This window comes from Mus caroli, chromosome 11 (assembly GCF_900094665.2).
Source record: "Mus caroli chromosome 11, CAROLI_EIJ_v1.1, whole genome shotgun sequence".
In the NCBI taxonomy this organism is placed as follows: Eukaryota; Metazoa; Chordata; class Mammalia; order Rodentia; family Muridae; genus Mus; species Mus caroli.
The window spans coordinates 99194718-99217005 of NC_034580.1; the positions used below are offsets into that span (position 1 = coordinate 99194718).

The following is a 22288-nucleotide window of genomic DNA, read 5'->3' on the forward strand; positions in this document are numbered from 1 at the left end:
TGTGTCATGGCAACAGAATCCCCTGATTACACAGTCCCCAATGCTGCAATCTGCAATGAGCACACTGATTTGTTACCATGGGTGTGAGGGACTCTGTTATCCAGGAGACCCTCTCTCAGGGTCTGCTCACACTCTGCTTCCATAGCAAGCCCCACCCGGAGCCCCATCTGTGGCCTCTCAGCTGGGAGGTGGTGGCTGGGCTTGAGGGAGGTTAGTTACCTCAGTAAGCAGGACCCCCTCGTTGTCCTCAGTTTCAGGGCTGAGCCTCTGCAGCTTGGAGCTTCCTGAGGACCATGTCTTAGCCAGGCTGGCCAGGCTGTGGGCCTGGCCTGAGCTCACACTTCCTTGGAGCGCGTGCACCAGGTATTCCTCCACGGGAACCTTTTCTAGGGCACCCCGAGACGGGCAGCTGGACTCCAGGTGTGGACCAGGCAGGGGCTTCTGACTGTCTCCATGGGCCAGTTTGCTTAGGTGCAGTGGGTCAGGCAGAGGCCGCTGGCCGCTGACACCGGCTAGTTTGTCCAGGACGGCAGAGTCCAGCATATAGGGTTTCCAGGGCTCCAGGGGGTAGAATGGGAAAGGATGGGGCATTCTGCTGTAGGGGAAGGGGTGAGTGGGGTGGGGCAGGGGGCCTGCGGCCTGGGGGTGGTGGAGTTTCCACACGTGGTTTAGACATTGCAAGGGGCTGATCAGTTTGTGGAGTTCTGGTCGAGGCAGTACCGGTCGCAGGCCTTCATCTTGTTTCTTAAAGCACAGGTGGCCAAGGCCTGGTGCCCGCAGAGGCTTGGTGAACTGGGAGACATTTCTGGCATAGAGGTTGCCTAGTGGAGACTCATCTTCCTGCAGGAAAAATACAGGCATTACAAGTCCCGGTCCAAACGCCCATGAGCCGGGACCAGGGAAACCGGCAGGATCTCACCTGTACTGGGATGGTACAGCTCTCTTGCTCAGGGGTTCTGGGCAGGGGCTTGGCTAAGGCCACTCCTGCCTGGGCCAGTGACTTCGACCTCTTCTTCCTACGTTTTTTTCGGGCTTTGCCGTGACGTTTCCCCCTCCGGCACACGCGGGCCATTTTGCCTTCAGTTGCGTGGGCCACATTGTTGGGGATTTGATCGAGACTCTCAGACTGGCTGTCAAAAGAGGGGCATAACCACATTCTGAGTGCAAGGGAGTGAGAAGACAGACTCTTAGTACAAAGCCGGCTCTGTCATTGCAGTCACGCATGCTTAATGACAGGGGACGCGTGCGGGGAAGCGCGGCGTCAGGTGAATCTGCCTGTGCATCATAGAGTATACTAGCGCAAACTCGGACAGCTGTATACCAAGAGCTGCTGTGAGCCTATGGGACTGCTATTGTGTATGGCCCACTGTTGACCAAAACACTGGTCTGTTGTACCTCTGTACTTAGTGTGGGCTAGCTCCTACCCACACCGCCCCCGCCCCCTGGAATACCAAGTTTTTTCATTTATGAAAGTATTTATACCACATTGAGGTGGTGATGAGGTCGAAACGGGAGCAGTTCATAAGCCTTAGCACCTGGCTGCTCAGCAGGTTGCCCTAAAAAGTGCTTGTTGCCACGGCCTGGGGTGGACCCTCAGTCCTTCTCCAGGTGCCAGCCCTCTTGCTGTTCTTTGGGTGAACTGACCCAGAGGGGGCTGCTCTTGGGGCAGGCATCTTAGCTCTGACAGGGCAGAGTTTGTTATCTCTCCCCTTAGCTCTTGGATGTATCTAATTGCCATGGGAACATGAGACACTGACAAATAGACTCCCTTTCTGGCTGGTGTAGCTACCAAGGATCTGCCAGGCTCCTACCCATGTCAGGTATTAAGGGAACTTGTTACAGGCAAGGGTCTGAAGGAGGTGCTGTGAAAACAGCCATCGGCTCTGATCACAGCCACAGCCCTTCCTGGGATGCTGGGAGCCTGCAGACTTCTCTCCAGCAGCCAAAAGACTTCATCCTCAGGGTCAAAGATGCCTGAAACTACACAAGGAATTGCCTAGACCCTAAGGAGGACAGCAGCTCCCATCCTGACCCCTAGGGGTGTCTTCCCTAAAGGATGGTGAAAGTAGCCCCTCCCGACTGTGCTCATGGCTATATACCAGTTCAGAGTCACTGCTGTTCCCAGGAGGGGAAAGCAGTGGTGTCTCAAGGACTCAGGGTAGAGTAAAAATAAAATGTCAAGTTTGACGGAGCCAGGGGCAGCTTCTGAAACGCTGACTTGGCTGCGAGCGGCTGGGCCAGGAAAGCTGGGTGGCTGCCAGGAGCAGAGCCCAGGTGCAGAAGCAGGGGGCCAGAGGCCTGGTGGGCGTGGCGTGGGCAGGCAGCTGGCCAGTGGGCGTGGCCTGGGCTCCCTCCTTCCCAGCTCCAGTTGGCTTCCTTACCTGTACTGCTGTGACCCGGCGATGAAAATGCGCTCTGAGAAGGTGGGGCTGAACTCTTGGCTATTCTCACCTGTGATCCAGGGAAAAGGGTCAGATTAGCGGGGATAGGAACAAAGACAAAGCATTTAGGAGAGAGCGTTTTACAGACGGGGCCCCAGTGGCCACTTCCTTTACCTGTCATATTCCTCTGTCTGGTGGCTCATCTCCCCGCCACAATCTTCTCTCACTGTCTGGGCTACCCTGTGCCCCAGCTTACCGGTGAAGCCTCCTAGAACATCCCACATGCCACAGGGCACACAGTTGCCCCCTTGATAAACAAGCTGGCACGTATTTCTGTTTACACGCATGTGTCTGTATGTGCACTCAGCTCATTTGAGCTCATTTTCAGTGTTCTTTCCTCGTTAGGAAAAGCCTCAGGAAGTGAGACAGAGGTTGCATATACATGGAGAGAGATGCCAGGTTCTCTGGGTTCTAGCCCAAGACACCTGGACTGGAAAATGGTACTGATAGAGGGAAGGGGGCTCTGGTGCTACCAAGCCCTCCCCCTCCCAGGAGTTCTTGTTTCCCAGGCAGCCATCAATATCTACCATCTGGAGGCAACAGGAGTAGAAGTGGAGAAAGCCAGGCTCGGCCTCCTGCTGAGGCTAGCAGCTCAGAGACTGGCACAGCAGGCGTAAGAACAGGGTAAGGGTCTGTAGGCCAGAGGAGCTTTCTAGGAGACTTGGCCTTTCCTGACTGAGCCTCTCCGCAGGCTACCGTTCAATGCTCAGTGGAAGGTTAAGGGCCAGCTTGATGGTCCTGTAGAGTCCTTAAGCAATCCTGACTCTTGGCTGCTCCCTGTTTGGGTCACAGTGGCACAGCCTCTATTTGCTATGGTCTCCATGATCCACCTTAGCATATTTACAGCTCCTAAATACACAGTCTGGGCTAGACCCTCAATTGTGTCTGGAGAGATGCTTCTAGAACAGTCACTCTGACCTTGCTCTCCATGGGGATTCCCAGGCTGGCCTCTTGTGCCCAGCCACCCATCTGTGAGCCCACTTATTTGCCACTGTATCCATAGCAACCCCAGGTCCTTACATTCAGCCTGGGCGATGATGGAGATGGCCGGTGGTCCGCCCTCGGAGCCGTCCTTAGCTGTGCCTTTGGTGATCACGTCGTTCAGGATCTCCCACTTCCCACAGAACACGGGGCTCTTCTCCACCGCCTCAAGCTTGAAGATGCAGCTCTGCTTCTTCCCTAGTGACTGTGTCTTCTCCTTGGCTTTGGCAAGCTCCTTCTGCTGCCCGACTGCTGACCCAGGAGTGCCCGGGCAGGCCACTTCCATCACGGCCATCTCCCAGGCTCGTGCTCACCTTGACGGGCCAAACACAGACTTGGTCAAGTCCCAGGCCCTATGTAGTCAGCATAGATTAAGCATGCTTGGAGGGGAAATGAGTGCGTGTGTGTGTGTGTGTGTGGTGTGTATGGGGGTCACGTGAGAGGTTCTTGGCTCTTTCTGTCAAGTGTTCTCATCCTCTAGACACCCTGAGTGGTAGGGAAGCCAACCTTGAAACATTTATTACAAACATTCCATTTGTGGGAGCCTTGGTCTACTGGCACTGTAGTATAAATGGATACCTCTAGGGGCTGGAGAGATGGTTCAGTGATTAAAAGCACTGCTACTTCCCCAGAGGACCCAGGTTCAATTCCCAGAACCCACATGGTGGCTCACAATTGTCTATAACTCCAGTTCCAGGGGACTCTTACACATACATACATGAAGGCAAAACACCAGTGCACATAAAATAAGTCATTTTTTAAAAGAAAGGATTCCTCTGCTGGGCTTTCAGAGAGACGGGAGTTATTTTCTTCAGAGTGTAGCCACTGGTAAATTGCCCGTGCTCCAGTAAATAACCTTACACCCATACTCATGCAAATGACCCTAGTTAAACTCAATGTAATACACGCACACACGTGTGCACACACACTGACAGGCAAGTAGGAAGGGTGTGGGGAGGGGAGTGAGAGGGAGATATGAGGAAACAGACGGCTCAGCAGTTAGGGCACTGGCTGCTTATGCAGAGGGCATGGATTTGGTCCCTTGTACCCACGCAGTGGCTCACAGCCATCTATAACTCCAGTTCCAGAGATCCAGTGCCCTTTTCTGCCCTCCATGGGTACTGCACACATGTGTTGCACATCATATATAAAGGTAAACCATTTTAAACAATTTTAAATAATTTAAATTACACATTTTAAATAATTTTAAATTATTATTATATGTTTTTTGGCTTTCTGAGATAGGCATATCCCTGGCTGTTTTGGATCTCAGTCTGTAGACCAGTCTAGCTTCAAACTCAAAGATCTGCCTATTTCTGCTTTCTGAGTGCTGGGATCAAAGGTGTGTGCTACCACCACCTGGCCTAAAAATAAATAACTTTAAAAAAGAAGTTAATGGAGTATTATAAAAGTAAATTATACACATATACAAAAATCAAAGAGCAAATAAAAATGTTTTAAAGAAGAGTCAGTCTTTCCTTCCCCTGCAGACAGCAGCAACATGGAACTGGACTTTTCTTGTCCCTACAATGACTAAACCTCTTCCTGTTGTGTGGAAAACTTCATTTCCCTGGGACAGGGAGGTAAATCTCATCCCCCAGAAACGTCACCTCACAGACCCCAAGGACACCCTGCCTTCACAGAGAGCAAGCACATCTACACTGTCCATGGTGGCTTTTCTCCAAAGGAGAAAATCAAGGTTTAGTTTTGTTCTTAGCAGGAATAATATATGCACAGTTATGTCATGATGGGAATACATTTTGCAAATGTGTTGCCAGAAGATTTTAGCATTGTGTGAGTATCACAGAGTGCATTACGACATCATGGGGAGGGGAGTCTTATGGGACCAGGGGTACATGCAGTCCATTGTTGGTTGACACCCTGTCATGAAATGCATGGCTTGATAGGAATATGTGTGTAGGGAAATGTCACAAAGCCTACCATTCAGCCTAACAATGGGCTGAACACTTGGCTCCTTTCCCATGATGCAACTGTCTGTGGCTCTCTAGAAAATGGCTTCCTCCTCAGATGTCCAAAACTAATTTGCTGAAAACTTCTAGGAGACATTTTCCTTTTAGACGATGGTAGGAGGAGCGTTCATGCTGGAGGTTTAATACCAGCCAGTACCCTGCCACAAACATGAAATCCCACCTTTCTCTGGGTTCCACATGGACCATGCTGAGCCTTCCCAGGAAGCTGAACAGAGTGCAGCCATAAACTGCCGGATAGCATGCCCATAACAGAGACGTTAAAGCCATTTTGAAAAGAACAGGGGCAATCCCTGCCCATCAATATTGAAGAGTTTTCTTTTTTGTTTTTTCCAGGACTACTTTCTCTGTGGTCCTGGCTGTCCTGGAGCTCACTCTCTAGACCAGGCTGGGCTCAAACTGAGAGATCAGCCTCCTGCCTCCTGAGTGCTGGAATTGGAAATGTGTCACCATGCCTAGCTTGTTAAAGACAGGAATGTTTCTGTTCTTGTGTGATGCTAGGGATTGAGCCAAGGAACCTCCAGCATATTAGATGTGCACTCTACCACTGAATTACACCCTCAGTCAAAACAAGACCTAAAAAAAAAATACGTTCATTGGTGTTTTGCCTGCACATATCTCTGTGTACCACATGCGTGCCTGGTACTCTCAGAGGCTAGGAAAGGATGTCTGAGTCCTTGGAATTGGATTTATAGACAGTTGTGAAGCTACCATATGGTACAGTTCCTCTGGGAGAGTAGCAATTACACAGGGACATTAAGCCATCACTCTGGTCCAAAGACTGGCACTTACTGAAGAACGGGGTATGACTTGCTTCAGACAAAGCCTGAGAAGGTGCCACATGCAGACAGGTCTGTAAGAATTGCTCTGGGGTGGCAGGCTGATCTCTCCCAGATGCTGTCTTCCCAGCTGTACGCCATTACGCTCAGCTCATACTTATTTGCTCTTGGGGCAGAAATGCAGACCAAATGAAGCCAGTGCTCTATGGGCCCTGGCCTTTTGCCCAACCATGCCTGGAAGTTAATGAGATAGTGGTGATCCGAGGGATACTTGGCTCAAGCTTCTTCCCAAAGCCGCCTCACTCTCCTTCCATCCCCATGGCTACTGAAGCATAGCCGGCTCAACCTAGAGGGGACTGCCTGATTCTGGAGGCTACAAAAGACAATCGGAGGGGTCTGCAACCGTATAGGAGGAACAACAATATGAACTAACCAGTACCCACCAGAGCTGTGTCTCTAGTTGCATACGTAGCAGAGGATGGCCTGGTCAGCCATCAATGGGAGGAGGGGACCTTGGTTTTGCGAAGATCCTATGCCCCAGTACAGGGGAATGCCAGGGCCAGGAAGCAGGAGTGGGTGGGTTGGGGAGGGGGGCAGGGTATAAGGGGCTTTGGAGATATCATTTGAAATGTAAACAAAGAAAATATCTAAAAAAAAAAAAGACAATCTGTCACTTGGTCACTCTAAGAAGTCTATGGGGGAATTCTGACTTCCAAATAGCCAAATGGGCAAAAACCTCCAGGTAGGCTATTGTAATTTTTCTTTTTCATTTCTCTACCCTCCTCCCTGAATCCCACAACGTGCTGAATATTGACTTAAAGCCTACAAGAAAACCGACCTTTCTTAGCTTTAAAAAAACAAAAACCAGGGAAAATTAAATTTAAAAACCAACCAGAAAAATCCCCCAAATCTAACAGAAGTTGCTGTATGATTAAAGGGACCCCAGGGCTACTTCAATCTTCTCATTTTCTTGTGAGAAACCTGAAGCCTACCCAAGTGGGTCCCTGCTCAAAGTCGCTCCGCCCATGTGAATCAGAGCAGAGGCAGGCAGAGGACCCGGGCTCTTCAGTCTGGACCCACACGCAAGTTTCCCAGGTCACAGGCGAACGTGAAACGAAAGTTGTGGTCCTCTGTGGTCAGAGGACTTCTAAGAGCAGAGGGGTACCCTATGTATCTTAGTATAGAGAACAGCAAGGCAAACTCAACACCGTTCTTGTTGGTCAAACACGGGCTAAACAAGGGCACTGAACAATCAAAGGCACACTTCTAGACCTTGGGACAGGACAAGCCTGAGCACCAGAGATAAAGAACTGCGCTGATGAGCGAGGAAGATGGGTGGAGCTGCACCCTGCTCAGATAGCCTGCCCCTACCTACTGTTTAAAGTTCACCCTGGGCTATAGCTCCATTAAGATGGTGGCTAGCCAGGCAGCAGGCCAGGGGCCCTGTTGCTCCCACCCCCATGCACACACGACAAACACAAGCTGCTTCCTCTGGGGAGAACTTGAGGTTGAAGCCTCCTGTGTACTCCACAGTGACTCATGCCCAGCCTGGCAGCCAGGACAACAAGGAGGACCTACTGAGAAGCTGACCCAGCAGATGGCAGCTGGACCCAAGAGTGGCTGACCCTCACTCTCCCCGAGGCAGACAGTTCCAGCACGCAGCAGCAAAGCTTCTCTTGCAGCTGGCTTCCCATGCCACATAATCGTGACTCAGCCCCTCTCTGACAGTTTCCAGGTTCGCTGGCCTAATGGCAGCTCTCCCACAAATATAGACAGGCCTGCTTCCTCTCTCCCTCTCTCCTTCTAAGTGGGTCTGGCCCAAAACTCATTTCAGTCCCAATTCCAGGACTGGTAGCTAGGTGTTCTTCCCAGCACCCTGGGCTTTGGGTACAGGCTCATCCCCATCTCCCAGGCCTGAAACTTGTCCTTTCTGTCTCCCCTGCAGTCCCTGGAGAGTTGGGACAAAATGAGGTCAAGGCTGTACAGCATCACTCAACCCAGCACCCTCCTCAGCTCCACCTCAGCCTCCAGTGCACGAAGGCGCCTGCTGTCTTCACTGTATGGAAGCCAAGGATGACAGAAACGGCAAGAGCCACACCCAGAGCCCACACAAAGAAAAGGCAGAGGTTCACACAGCACCCTTTCAGGCCTGATGCATACACCTAACCTGATGCCCTCTTGCTGTGCCCATTGGGTCTGCAGGAGTCTAGGTGCAGAAGTGACTGGGTGCTACTAGATCAACCATAAGCAGTTCTTGGAGTGTACCTGGGCTGGTCCAAGGCCCTGGCACATACGTAGCAGAGGGCTGCCTTGTCTGGCCTCAGTGAAAGAGGATGCACTTAATCCTGCAGAGACTTGATGAAACAGAGTAGGGGGATATGGGGGAGGGGACTGCCCTCTCTCAGAGGCGAAGGGGAGGGGAGACTGGGAAGCGGGGGCAGCATTCAGGTTGTAAATAATTATATATATATATATATATATATATATGTGTGTGTGTATATATATATATATATTTCCATGATTAAAAAAAAAAAGAACAGTTCTTGGTTTGGGCTCAAGGAGGTCTGGGAGCCACAAGAGCAAGACACAGTTTGTATTTTTCCAGGGAAAGGGTCATGGTGCTCAGCCAGCTGCCCAAGTGTATACCGGGCACACTTGGAGGGTGTTGCTCCAGCGTGCCAGGGCAGGGCCAGGGCTCCATGCTTGAGCCCTACCTCTGCATCCCTTCCACAGTGAGCTTTCCCATGCAGGAGTTGGTTACAGCCCCAGATGACTTCTTACAAAGCACTTCTGCTAGATCCACTCAAGAGTAACCGGGCTACAGGCCAAGAATCTGCTTTTCTCTTAGTGCGGGGACTGAAACCAGGGCTTCACACGGATCAGGCAAGCGCTCTCTCTCTCTGAGGCACATTACATTCCCAGACCTTTTCAGGAAAACATTTTTTATTTTTGAGGTGGCAGGGGGTGGGGACTGCCAAGCCTGAGAACTTGAGTTTGACCCCTGGAACCCACAGAGTAGAGAAAGAGAATCAATTGCTCCAAGTTACCCTCTGACCTCAGCATCTGCACCATGTTGTGTGTGCATGCACACGCTATGTGGCAAGAAATCATTTTACTTTAAGATATGGTTGAGGGTCTTGACTCTCGGAAGTCTGCCTTCCTGTCTTCGCCCCCTGCACAGCAGCAACCATGTGCCATCCACGTATGGCTACAAATCTGAACCTTTAAAAAGTAATGAATTAATTTTATCTGCACGCACATCGGGGATCTGTGGTGGTCAGAAAAGGCGGTGGGATCTGCTGGTGCTGGAGTTACAGGACAGTTGTGAGTCCCCTCACCCGGGAGCAGAGAACCAAACTCAGGTCCTTTGAGAGACCAGCAAATGCCCTCTACTGCTGAGCCGTCCCTCCTGTCCCAGGACCTGTCCTACTTTTATTTCTTATGCTTGGGTGCTTTGCTTCCACATATGTCTGAGCACCGTGTCTGGTGCCTGTGGAGGCCTGAGGAGGACATCCGATTCCCTGGAACCAGAGTTACAGATGGTTGTGAGCGAGCATCTGGGACTGGACATCAAATCTGCGTTCTCTAGAAGAGCAGCCTGTGCTCTTTAGCCATGAAACCATTTCTAGCCTCTTAGAATCTGTATTCTGACAAAGCTTTTGGGGTCAGGTCTGCCATTTGACCCCTCTCTATATTACTAATAGCCAGCAGTACATTTAATTACAATGTAATGAGATGTAGATTCAGTTCCTCTGGTACACACTGGAGAACGCAGATGGAAAGCAAGATTCTAGGACAGAAATAAGATTTAGGCTAAATGAGTCTGTGATTCGCTGAAAGGTACCACAGTAACACTTTAAATGTTGGCCTTTGGAGAAAATAACCTTTGTAAAATATATCATATTTCACTTCCCCCTTTTAGTAAGTACACTTACCCTGAGAACGCCAGGGTGGGAACCAGAAGCTATGGCTTCTAGCTTTATTAAAAAAAATGGGGGGGGGGGTATTTTTGTCAAATGAAATCGTACTCATCACCTTATGAAAGCGAGTAGCATGAAACCTCGTGTAACTCCTGCCAGAAACAGCTGCCCTGGCGAATGGAGGTGGATAGGACGCCCCACCCACTCTGGCCTTCCTTCCCTCAAGCCAGGACCTCTGCAGAAACCCCAGGTCACCATGGAAAGAGTTAGGTAACCTCTGAGGTTCTCCTGAGCTCCCAGAACACACCAGGTCAGGATTAATTAAGGGCCAGGCGACTCCAATGCAGAGCAATAGCCTCCAGTATTTACATAGCACCTAGCATTATTTAACCTCTTCAGTTGTGAAAAATAAGAAGTCCCCAGCATGCCTAAAAGGTTACCCAGCTGGAGGTGTTGGTGATCTTGGCCCCTGCCTCAGGAACCTTGTGTTTTCTGACTTCTCTCTGGAAGTCAGAGTCCCCACTTCTTCTGAGTAGAGAGAGGTGGAGAGCACCCTGCTGGAGCTAGTCTAGCTGACAGAAGATGCCAAATCCATTTTTGTCCCGTTGTGCTTTAGCAGGCTGTGAGTAAAGCCGGGACCCTCTTGTGTTTCTGCTTCGTGTAAACAAGGTGTCCACAGCCTCACCTAAGGCATTCCATATTCCCTTCACCCTCCTCAAAAGAGAAATCAAACATTCTTTCAGGCCATCTCAAAAATGTCCACAGAAGGGCCAGAGCAAAGCCCTCTCAAACCATTTCATCTGGAAATGAGAACTCATCCTCTGAATGCCCAGAGGGATAAATAGCAGAAGCAGGGTGCCTCGACTTCCTTAATAAGATACTGGTTGAAACCAGTGTCGTCCTGATGCTTCCTCTTTTCTGCTTATGGCTGGCCTAGCCACCAGGCCACCCTGGCTAAGCTTCAGCCTAACAGAAAGGAGGGACTGCAGAGCCAGGGAGAACCTAGGACAAGTGCCTGCGAGAGCGAGCTGCCCTTGCAAATGGCTCTTCAGCCAGTTGTGCCCCACACCTGCTCTGTCCTGGCTCCCCTTTCTGCCCTGTTTGCCCCTCTGCCTTCCCTGGCAGCCAGCTAGCCAGAATGGTCCCTTTACCCTGTGGAGCTGGGTGGCCATGGGCAAGCCTGAGTCTCCTTTACTCGCCCTGCTCCTCTCTCTTTTGTACAGAGTGCTTATCCTGATCTGCCCTACCCTTCCTCCAGGGAAGCCACTTACATTGGCCTCCTGCATTCATTTGGCAACTGTCCACTCCGAATAAGGGGATACAGTAGTCGCTCACACCAGTCTGGGCATGGTGCTAGGTGCTTTTTCTGTATTGTAGATGCACCTGACGGTTACTGCGAGGTTACTGTCCTTATTCCCATTTGACAGTTGAAGAAACAAAGGCTGAGAGATAAGTCAGCTGCTGGAGCAAATGAGACTCAACAGAGACAACTAGAGAACCTGATGTGGGCCTAGAACTCAGACGACAATATTCTTGGTCCGTGCCCCTGGCACTCAAGGATCGGCAGATCTTGTTGAATCCAGGAACTGAGCCGTATTAACTAGCTACAAGACTGGTCCTATTTCTATTTGAATTTGGTAGCATTTCTTAGTCCTTGTAGGCAGGAAGCCTAAGAATTAAGAATGGGGGGAAGGAGGGTCCCCAGTCTGTCAGTAAGTGCTGAATCATCAAGAAACAAGTCAGACTTCTAATCCAGTAGCAATGCCACCTGCTGCTGGTGGTATGATTTTTATTATGAAGCTAATGAGTTTTAATAGGCCCCTTCATTTTCCTTTTAAAGATGCTTAACAATCTCTACATGACATATACACATATACAAGAACCTCAGGTAACAGGCACTATCTTTACTAAAAGAACCATTATAGGATATGCTTTGGAAAGGAGGGAAATTAAACCAGAAAAAGGGATGTGGAATGTAAGAAATAATAATAGGCACAGGAATTGGTGTAATATGTTGGTCAACTTAATTAACAATTGAGTGTAAAAAAATAATCAGCCCAAGGGGCTGGAGAGGCAGCTCAGGTTCAAAGCACTGGCTGCTCGTCCAGAGGACCCGGGTTCAGGTCCCAGCGCCACACAGAGCATCACTAGCATCTGTAATGCCAGTTCCAAGGGCTGCCGCTTTCTCATCTCAGCTCTGGAGGCACTAAGAACAGACCTAGTGCACAGACACACACAGGCAAAACACACACATGAAATAAAAGAACAAAATGTAAAGAAGAAGAAGGAAAAAATCCTGTATTTTGGGAGAAATTTACATGTGAAAATATGCAAATTTCTTTGAAAAACTATGGTTATGTATGCACATTAAAGTTTAAGAAAAACTTCCAGCTGGAGAGATGGCTCAGCAGTTAAGAGCACTGACTGCTCTTCCAGAGGTCCTGAGTTCAATTCCCAGCAATCACATGGTGGCTCACAACCATCTGTAATGGGATCCGATGCCCTCTTCTGGTGTGTCTGAAGACAGCATACATTAAATAAATAAGTAAATAAATATTAAGGAGGAAGAGGAGGAGGAGGAAGAAAGAAGTAGGAGAAGAAAAGAAGAGGAAGAGGAGGAGGAGGAGGAAGAAAAGGAGGAAGAGGAGGAGGAGGAGGTAGTGGCAGTGGCGGTGGCAGTGGCAGGAGTGGTAGTAGTTGTTCCATGAGAACAGAGACACCAGCCAAGGTGGTGGTGGCGCACACCTTTAGTCCCAGCACTTGGAGGGCAGAGGCAGGTGGATTTCTGAGTTTGGGGCCAGCCTAATCTACAGAGTGAGTTCCAGGACAGCCAGAACTACACTGAGAAACCCTGTCTAGAAAAACCAAAAAGAGAGAGAGGGAGATACCATCAGAGGTTCCAAACTTAAAGGCGAAAAACTTTACCACTGCAACAGGAAGCAAGGGAAGGGAGGAAAAAAGAAGCAAGGATATTAAAATATAAGATAATAATGCAAGTTAAGATGGCAGAAGTAAAAATATTAATGTATTAATATAAAGTGTGAATATAAAGTAAAATGTTAATGTATTATTAATTATAATTAATTACACATAAACATATTTTTAAAACAGACAAGCTGTTTTTAGTTTATCTGTATTCAGCATATGTGGGTGCATGTGCATGTGTGTGTGCACCTGTGTGCTTGGTCTCCAAAATACATACAAAAAATACACACATACATACATACATACACACATACATATATACCAATCTCAAAACAAAACAATGCCCCCCAAACCAAAAACAACCAACCAAACCAACCAACCAAACAAACAAGCAAAATCCCCAAACTATGTGGTTCCCATATCAGCAGATAAAGAACTCAGAGCACACATGCAGGACAGTCACTCATAGGCCCCAATAAAGAATCTTGGAGCCAGAGACTGGAGGCACAGGGGACTTCTGGTGAACAAGGTTCCTATGTCAATAAGTCCTGTCCTGTAGAGCCATGAAGGCACTGGGCACACACAGTAAGTCTGCCAGGTGCAGGCCCTGCCCTGGATGCTGGGCTGACACTGAAGAAGATGACACTAGTCACATAGTGTGACTGGCAGTTGGAAAAGCATGTATAATATTGGAGACCAAAGGCAGAGACAAGCAGAGGGGATCTGGTGGGGCGTGTGGGGAAAGCCAGTGCAGCCTTGGCAGTTAGGTGAGCTGCCTACAGTTGATGGCTGGGCTGAGCCTCAAGGGTGAACAAGAGTTGCTCAAGAGAGAGGAGAGGTGAGGGCTTGAGGAGGTGCCAGCTGATAAGACACTGGCTGCATGTGCCCGAGGGAGAACTTGAGTGTGAGCCCAGGCAGCCTAGCCCCACCAGGTGAAGGAGCTAGCCACCAAGCCAGATGGTGGAAGGAAAATGACTTCAGGTTGACTTCTGACCTTCACACCCACTCTGTGGCCTCGCCACACCCACACTCATGCAAAGTAGATGAGTAAATAAAAACACAATACAAAATAATAAACGGGGGTGACTCCCGAGGAACAGCAGTACCAGACCTCAGGCCTCAGGTCTCTACACAGACATGCACCTACATCACCAACGCTACCTGCACGTGCAGGAGCACACGCGTGTGCACACACTCAGAGCTGGTGTTCCAGGTGAGGTGGAGACCAAGAAGATGCAAACCAGAACGGAGACTCTCCGTAGGAATCGCAAACTTCTTAAGTAGCTGGTGGCTGAGCTGTGGCAGCTGCAGCATCATCCTGAGAAGTTGGTCCTCTTAAACCCCAGGGCTCAATTCTCAGGAGAGTGAGGATCAGATAAATCTCAGCGCCCTCTCATTCCTGGGAACAGGGTTCTATCCGAGGACTCTGTGTGGGAGGAGCAGACCTCTATTGTGGTACAACGACAGGGCTCTGGCAGGCTTGCTAGATTTTTTTTTTCCTCAAAGGATATGGGGGTGGGAGGAGCAGGTGATCACTGACAAGAAGGAGGGAGCACGCCAGAGGCTGTGAAGCGCCTCCTTGGCCAGCTTGAAGCGCGCTCCCTGGAGGGAGATGTCTCCTGTGTACTTCCCACTAATGAGGGTATGAAATGTGAAGGCTCATTAATCATTAAATTCTTACAGATCAATTATATGAAAAAGGAACCTCACATGCCCACACTCACATGCCTACAACTATTCAGCCTTACGGACAACTCCACAAAGTCAGTGGCTGGGTTAAGAAGTGTGTAGGATAAAGTTTACGGTAGCCCTCCAGTCCCCACCACACATCTGGCAGCCCTGGTTGGCCAGGGCCTGAGGTGACACTGACTGATACCCTCCAGGATAATCACCCACATCTATTCCATGAGAGTAGGTCTCGGCCACTTCCATCCTCTCCCTAACCTCCGCCCATCCCATCTGGGCTGAGCTCATCGTAAAACACCATGTCCTCTAGACAACCTCAGGTGCAAAGAAATCTGTTGGCTCTGCAGTGCTTATGGGTCCAGTCCCAAGTCTGTGGTCTATACTCTCTGTGACCACGGTTTCCCTAAACACTGGGGCGTGGCTCTGGCTGCTCAGATCTCTCCACAATCTTCTAGCTACTTAACTCTACGGGTCTCCCAGTGGGCTCTCTTCCTGTGTGGCCACCTGGTACTTCCTGCTTATCCTATAGAGAGGAAGCTCAGGCCTTCCACTTCCAGGAAGCCGCTCTGACAACCCACAGCATCTCATCTTCTTTCCTCTCCTTACTCTGACCCTCATTCACTTTCACTCATCCAATGTAGTCGACACAGGCTGAAAACCCGGGCAGTAGCACATTATACAAGACAGTAGCCACGTTCTACACTGACATCACTTAGAATTAATCTTGGTATGAAACAAACAGGAACATAGAAAGAGATACACAATTGAAGATGGTCAGGATGTTTCTATAGTAATAAAAATCCAGAAAATAGCCGGGTGTGGTGGTGCACGCCTTTAATCCCAGTACTTGGGAGGCAGAGGCAGGTGGATTTCTGAGTTCGAGGCCATCCTGGTCTACAGAGTGAGTTCCAGGACAGCCAGGGCTACACAAAGAAACCCTGTCTCAAAAAACCAAAAAACAAAAATACAAAAAAAACCTAAAAACAAACCAAAACCCAGAAAAACATAATTATGGGGAAATTAGTTATGAAATTACAGCACATCCATTAAAATGTTTATTAGGATGTTAACAATAGCCGGGCAGTGGTGGCACACGCCATTAATCCCAGCACTTGGGAGGTAGAAGCAGGCGGATTTCTGAGTTCGAGGCCAGCCTGGTCTACAGAGTGAGTTCCAGGACAGCCAAGGGTACACGAAAAACCCTGACTCAAAAAACAAACAAACAAACAATGTTAACAATACAAATATTATTAGAGACAATGTTAAAAAGGGATATAGAATTATAAATAGGTGCAGGAGATGGGTCAGTGGTTAAGGGCATTTACTGCTGAATCCTCCAGAGGACTCAGGTTCATCAATGTCTGTAGCTCCAATTCCAGAAGATCCAACATCCTCACACAGACAACAATGCAGGCAAAACACCAATGCACATGACATAAAAATAAATTTAAAAAAATTATATGTAAACTCTGACCCCGAATAGTACTTGTTTTGTGTGTGTGTCCTTTTTAAAACACTTTATGTATATGGGTGTTTTGTCTGTATGCATATCTGTTGCCCTTGTGTGTGCTTAGCACTTGCAAACAGATGATGTTAGATTCCTCAGAACTGGCAGTACAGACAGTTGCGAGGCATCATGTAGGTGCTAGGAACCTAACTCCTGGGTCCTCTGCAAAAGTAGCTGGTGCTCCTAACCACTGAGCCATTTCCCACTCTTTCTATAGTACATCAGCATTTATTTATTTTTTTTTTTTGGTTTTTTTCCGAGACAGGGTTTCTCTTTATAGCTCTGGCTGTCCTGGAGCTCACTTTACAAAGTGACCAGGCTGGCCTCGAACTCAGAAATCCGCCTGCCTCTGCCTCCCGAGTGCTGGGATTAAAGGCGTGCGCCACCACGCCCGGCTACATCAGCATTTATAAAAACAGATAAGGAGACTCTGTCTTAAACAAAAACAATCTAGACACTGGCAGATATAACAGAGATTCTCTTGATAGACTTATGTTTTAGCATTTTTTAATATTTTTATAACTTTCTCACATTTTCTTCAATGAGTTAGTCTTCCCCATTTTTATAGACAATTTCAAGTGGTTAAACAAACAACACACACACACACACACACACACACACACACAGAGAGAGAGAGAGAGAGAGAGAGAGAGAGAGCTACCATAAGAGGCTTAAGTCCTTCCCACCCTTCCTGCCTTCTTCTGAGGGGATCACCAGTACCTATTCCTGCCACACCCCACCGCAGATGTTCTCTGTAGTTTTATGACTTTCATAATGAAAACAAGCTATAGCCAAAAAAGGACCTCTTTGTAGGATACAAGAATCACAGAGGCATGTTTGGGAGTGGGACTTGATAAATTTAGGCTGACCCCAAACATGCACAGATACAAAGGTTCATGTCAAACCATTCAAGGGACAGGAAGGAGGCTGGAGATGAGAGCACCTCTCTCCTGGTTTTGGTTTTCATTTCACTCTCTTCCATATTCTCTCTGGGGACTGTGAGTTTTAGTAGTAGTGATTCAGGAAGTAAAAGGTGATAGCTATAACACACTCACACAGACACACACAGATACATACACACAGAGACACACACAGATAGACACAGACATACTCACACACACACAGACACACACAGAGGCATACTCATACAAACATCACACACACAGATACACACACACAGATACACACAGACAATATACAAACACAGACAGACAGACAGACAGACAGACACACACACCCTAAAGAGGAATTTATGCAGTGTTACGGGCTATCCACCTATTCTTCTATGGATGAGCTCTGTCTCCAGATTTTCATTTGGAAGTAGTACCACAAAAAAGCCTATGTGTGTTCAGACTTTTTGTACAGTTGGGAAATAATTCTGAGTGGCTAATTCCTGGGATTGGAATCTCCCGACGACCCTTTGTTAGTGGGTTCTCTCTTTATCTCCTGGTTCAGGGAGTCAGGTGGTCCTCAAGATATTAGTTATTTGCTAAATAGCCCTTAAAGTATTTCTAATCCAGCCAGGGAGAAAATGGGCAGATTGATTACATTTCATTTATTCTATATTTATTTAAATGAATGGTGTTAGAACAGTATGGCCTTGGCAGTAATTGCTCCGTCATATTACTTACTAACTAATGCTAGAGAAGGGCTATTCACATAAAGATAAGGACTGAAGATCCAGGTGCAAATCACTGGCCTTTCACATCTGAGTAAGACACAGTGTTTTACTGGATGGTTAAGGCAGTCTCAAATGACACACAGTGCTTTACTGAAGGATTAGCTGCAGGAAACAATAATGTATACAGTTCAGAGCCTGGCAGGCAGCAGATGCATTGCTAGTGGGAGATGGAAGTTGAGAGAGATGAAAGTTGCCACAAAATGAACAGCCTTTTTCCTGACTAGAAACACAAGCTGTTTCAAAGGCTTTGCCTGTGCTGAGCTGGTACCTACCTCCTTAGTCAGCAGCACTAACATCAGACTGAAGGTCTCAAACAGACGCTCTCAGTGGAGGGGGGAGGGGGGAAGAGAGGGAAGAGGAGGGGGGGAGAGGGAGAGGAGGAGGAAGAGGGAGAAGAGGAGGAGGAGGAGGGAGAGGAGGAGGAGGACGACTTTGAGAACAGAGAGACAGAGCTGTCACTAAATAAAGGAACACATCTGAGGGTGGTTCCAAAGAGCCCCCTGCAACCCCTGTCTAACCTGTCTCTACTGGCAAGGTCTCAGCATGGAACAGACTGATGGAATGACCTGGTGACACATGATGACCTCGACAGAAGGGCTCAAATCGGTTGTCTTGTCATGTCTTTGGGTGTTTCCAGTATCTGCTGTCATTTGCATCCATACAATCACGTTTTGGTCCACGTGCATGGACATTCATGCTGGCAGCTATCACTGATCACTCTGTATTATGGGATGCCATGTGTTACTTTGTAAATCGTCATGAGTCTGAGCAAGACGTTAACATTATTTCCTTCGTTTGCATTTATTTACTTGTATACTCATTTGAGACAGTCTGGCTATGTATCCTGGTTGGCCTAGAACGTATGATTCTTCTGCTTCTCGAGAGTTGGCAGTTGCAGGCCTAAGCCACCATGCCTGGAGGAAACTGAGGGTCTGTAGGTCACCTGCACAGTGTCACACTGCAGGGAAGAGGCAGCAACAGGATATAAATGAAGGACTTCTATGTCAAAGCCCACTGTTAGCCACGATACTGAGTCTTCTATCTAATACCTGAGCTTTAAAAGGTGGCTCTGAAACACAGAGGCTGCTACAACCCAAAGATCTGTGCGTGAGAACCCCAAGGACTGACCAAGGAAGAAGCATTTCCATGGCCAATGGTGAACAGCCAGCCTATGGTTTAGGAAAAGGAGCAGACAGCAGACTCCAAGATGAAACTGTGGCAGGCTGTGTCCTTGGCTAGAGGACAAGGATATCATCCTGGAATGGATCTATAACCAGGTCCATCCTGGCTGTTCCTTTTATAAAGTCCGGTCCTAGGCTTCTTGAGTCTAGGCCACTATTTGGTTTGTTCGTTTGTTTTCTAACAAAGTCTTGAGCACCCACTGCCATGACATGCATATGGTCAATACTTTGTCTTCAAAACCCTGACATAGGGCATTGGATAAGCCTCAAGAAGAGTGTTACGATGACATTTTACATCAACCTGCAAAAACTGCATTAAGAAAGCCAGTGCCAAACGGAAGCATGGCACAGCAAGGGGGCACCTCTGATCCACAGTAGCCATTGTGGAGTCAGAGAAACGTGGAGTGAAGAGCGGTATTGAGGGAAAAACCAACTATATTGCACTTCACTCTATACCATAAACAATAAGAATATTTTATGTATGCTATGCAAACATACTTTAGGTGTTCTTCATATATGCATATGGGGACATTTCCTATAACTAGAAATTCTCATGAAATGGGAGTTGAAGTACACACCATTCAACTGTTTCCAAAGATTTCTGTGTTACCCAACCCTGCCTTGCACTAAGCCACAGCCCAACCTCTCCCTCCCTTCCTGGTTCTGTTTTGTTTTGCTTTTTTGAAACAAGGTCTTGCTCTGTAGCCCAGGCTGGCCTTGAACTCATAACCTTCCTGCCTCAGCCTCCCGAGTCAAGTGTGAGTCACCTCAAAACCAGTTTCTTTGATAAACCAAAAGGTACTTGAGGATCTTGCCAAGTCTTGAGGTCATCGTTGGAAGTAACAATTGTGTTGTGAAACAACCCTCTCTAACCTTTTGGGATGATTCATAACAAGGAGCTGTTCCCTACGCATGGCTAATCCTGCTCCGTTGCCTTCCTTTCTGGGCTGATATGATTTACACAGGTGGGACTGGCTTTGGGCTTTCATAGATAAGGGAAAACCAGGCTGTGTCCCTAGGAGGGAGGAGGCTTTAAGGTCATTGTAGTCACTGATGACTGGTTCTGAAATTGAGGAACTAATTTGAGGAACTTCAGAATAACAAGAAAACCAAACAACTTGGCTTTCTGCAGAAGACTTCCAAGGCAGGGGGATGGGGGGTGATGTGGGGGGAGGAGATGCGTGGTCCATTCTCTGGGGCCCTGACCATGACCTACTTTCAGAAGCTGTGCCCTACATACTCTTTGAGAAACTATCCGGAGTGATCAGCTGAAGACACAAATGCCAGGGGTGCCTCTGACATGTCTCTTTACACTAAGGGGTCATAAGTGTGCTCTCTCCTGAGGTGGGCTATATGAAAGATATGTTCTTGAGAGAACCTCAGACTGATTCCTCCGGGAGGGGAGGGGAACCAGGGAAAGCCTGTGGCACACTCACTGTCTCACCCAGACCAACAGGGACCAACAGGAGTCTAGACTTGCACCTTAAGCTTTTATTTGATGACAAACACCTACTCTACTCAGTGAATACCGTTTTCCGTTTTCCAAGTGCTGGACTAGCCGGGGGAGAAAATGATGGTAACCAAGCCAAACTAGAGCATTTCCTGTTCCCGATCCTGGAATTCTGACCCTGGTTGTCAAAAGGCTTGTTGTGGGTCAGGCCTTGAACCATCTGCACACGCTTCTGGTCCACACAGCACCAAGCACTGTGCACTTCTGACCTGACTGTATTAGAGTGCTTTTGTGCTGATGGCGCCTTCACTTCTGAACATGCTAAAGACTCCAGAGTGTTAGCAAGCTCCCGTTCCCAGCTGACAGGCAGAACAAGGCTCCAGGAGGAGAGGGATGCTGAGGCAGAGAGATGCTCTAGGAGGAGAGGGATGCTGAGGCATTCCAACTTAGACACGGCAGGTTGGGGTAGGGGTGGAGGGCTCCTCCTGTGAGGAAGCTCTCTGTGTGACAGCACTAGCTCAAGCAGGAACATGTCTCCATGGACACCGCTTTCCCTCCAGGGTGAGTTCTTTGACAGAAGTGCCCATGTTCACTTTGTTCTTTCAACGCACGCTCAATGGTATGTGATCCAATGAAACCACCACTAGTAGAAAACACAATAAAATGCATAGGCTATGCCTAATGTCATGGCTTAGTGAACATTACAGATGAACAACATAGCACTCTGTAGTACTGGCTATATTCCCTCATGATAGGATATGTCAGTCTATAGGCTGACAGGGAGCTATGGCCCTGAGCCACTGCCCAATATGGTCTTGTAGCGTACATCACCGGCTCAGGAAGAGATCCGACGAAAAACTGAAGAATTTTCTAGGGACTGTCTATTGCTTCTGCACTGTAAGGTCAGGGATCATAAGCTGGACCTTCACCAGTGGGATGCGTATGTGACCCACCTACCAGAGCCTGGCAGTTAACACTCTCTACCAGCATTCCTTGAGTGAAAGAACGGCTAAATAGGCAGATGCAGTAGTACATGCCCATAATCGCAGCATTCAAGAGGCAGAGGCAGGAGGACCACTGTAAGTTTGAGGGCAGCCTGAACTACACAGTGAGTTGTAGGTTAGCTGGGGGGTTGGAGGGGGGCGGGGAGAAGCAGGACCAACTTCACCAAGTTGTCCCCTGATTTCCAGATGTGAACAGTGGCATACACCCTCCTACCCCTCACACACACACACACACACACACACACACACACACACAAATAAAATGACTAACTAGATGAGGGCCATAGACTGTGGGGGCTTGTCAGGATTGGAATCTGTGTACTCACAATGTCTGATCACTTAGCTCAAGGGGAAGTTGCCTATGGCTGCTGAAGGGGACCACATCGGTGACTGTATTTCTGACTGCATCCCAGTAAGGAAGTCTGAAAGCTAGATGCTGAGCCCATCATTACCACCATTCCTAAACACTGACCTGGTGACCCACTTATTTCTAACTGAGTCTGTGGCCCTCAGACCCACCCAGTACCCACCAGGAATGAACTACAGAGAAGATGGATGGATGGTGCAGGGCACTCCTTTTATATTTCTGTCTATAAGGCCATCCTTGCCTCTCAAGCCACAGCATTCAACAGGTAAGACTGCTGGGCTCAGGGAGCTGTTCACCCCATTAACTCCCCTAAGCAAAACATTCCAGGCTTTATCTTAACTGGCAATCACACCCTCAGTTGGGGCCGGCCACACTCTT

At 48.4% G+C, this 22288-nt stretch overlaps 1 protein-coding gene across 2 annotated transcripts in view; it reads right to left on the reverse strand.

Moving 5' to 3' along the window:
- Positions 1-22288, reverse strand: part of Map3k14 (mitogen-activated protein kinase kinase kinase 14) — a 48290-nt gene that overhangs the window by 19044 nt on the left and 6958 nt on the right. The window contains exons 2-6 of one of the 2 annotated variants that reach the window (XM_029484102.1): positions 6203-6423; positions 3462-3736; positions 2382-2451; positions 920-1130; positions 220-840 (exon numbers count right to left, since the gene is read on the reverse strand). In XM_029484102.1, coding sequence (XP_029339962.1) covers positions 220-840; positions 920-1130; positions 2382-2451; positions 3462-3717 — 1158 coding nt within the window. In that variant the 5' untranslated portion in view covers positions 3718-3736; positions 6203-6423. The remainder of the gene's footprint in view (positions 1-219; positions 841-919; positions 1131-2381; positions 2452-3461; positions 3737-6202; positions 6424-22288) is intronic. The other variant, XM_021176553.2, reaches the window with a different exon arrangement.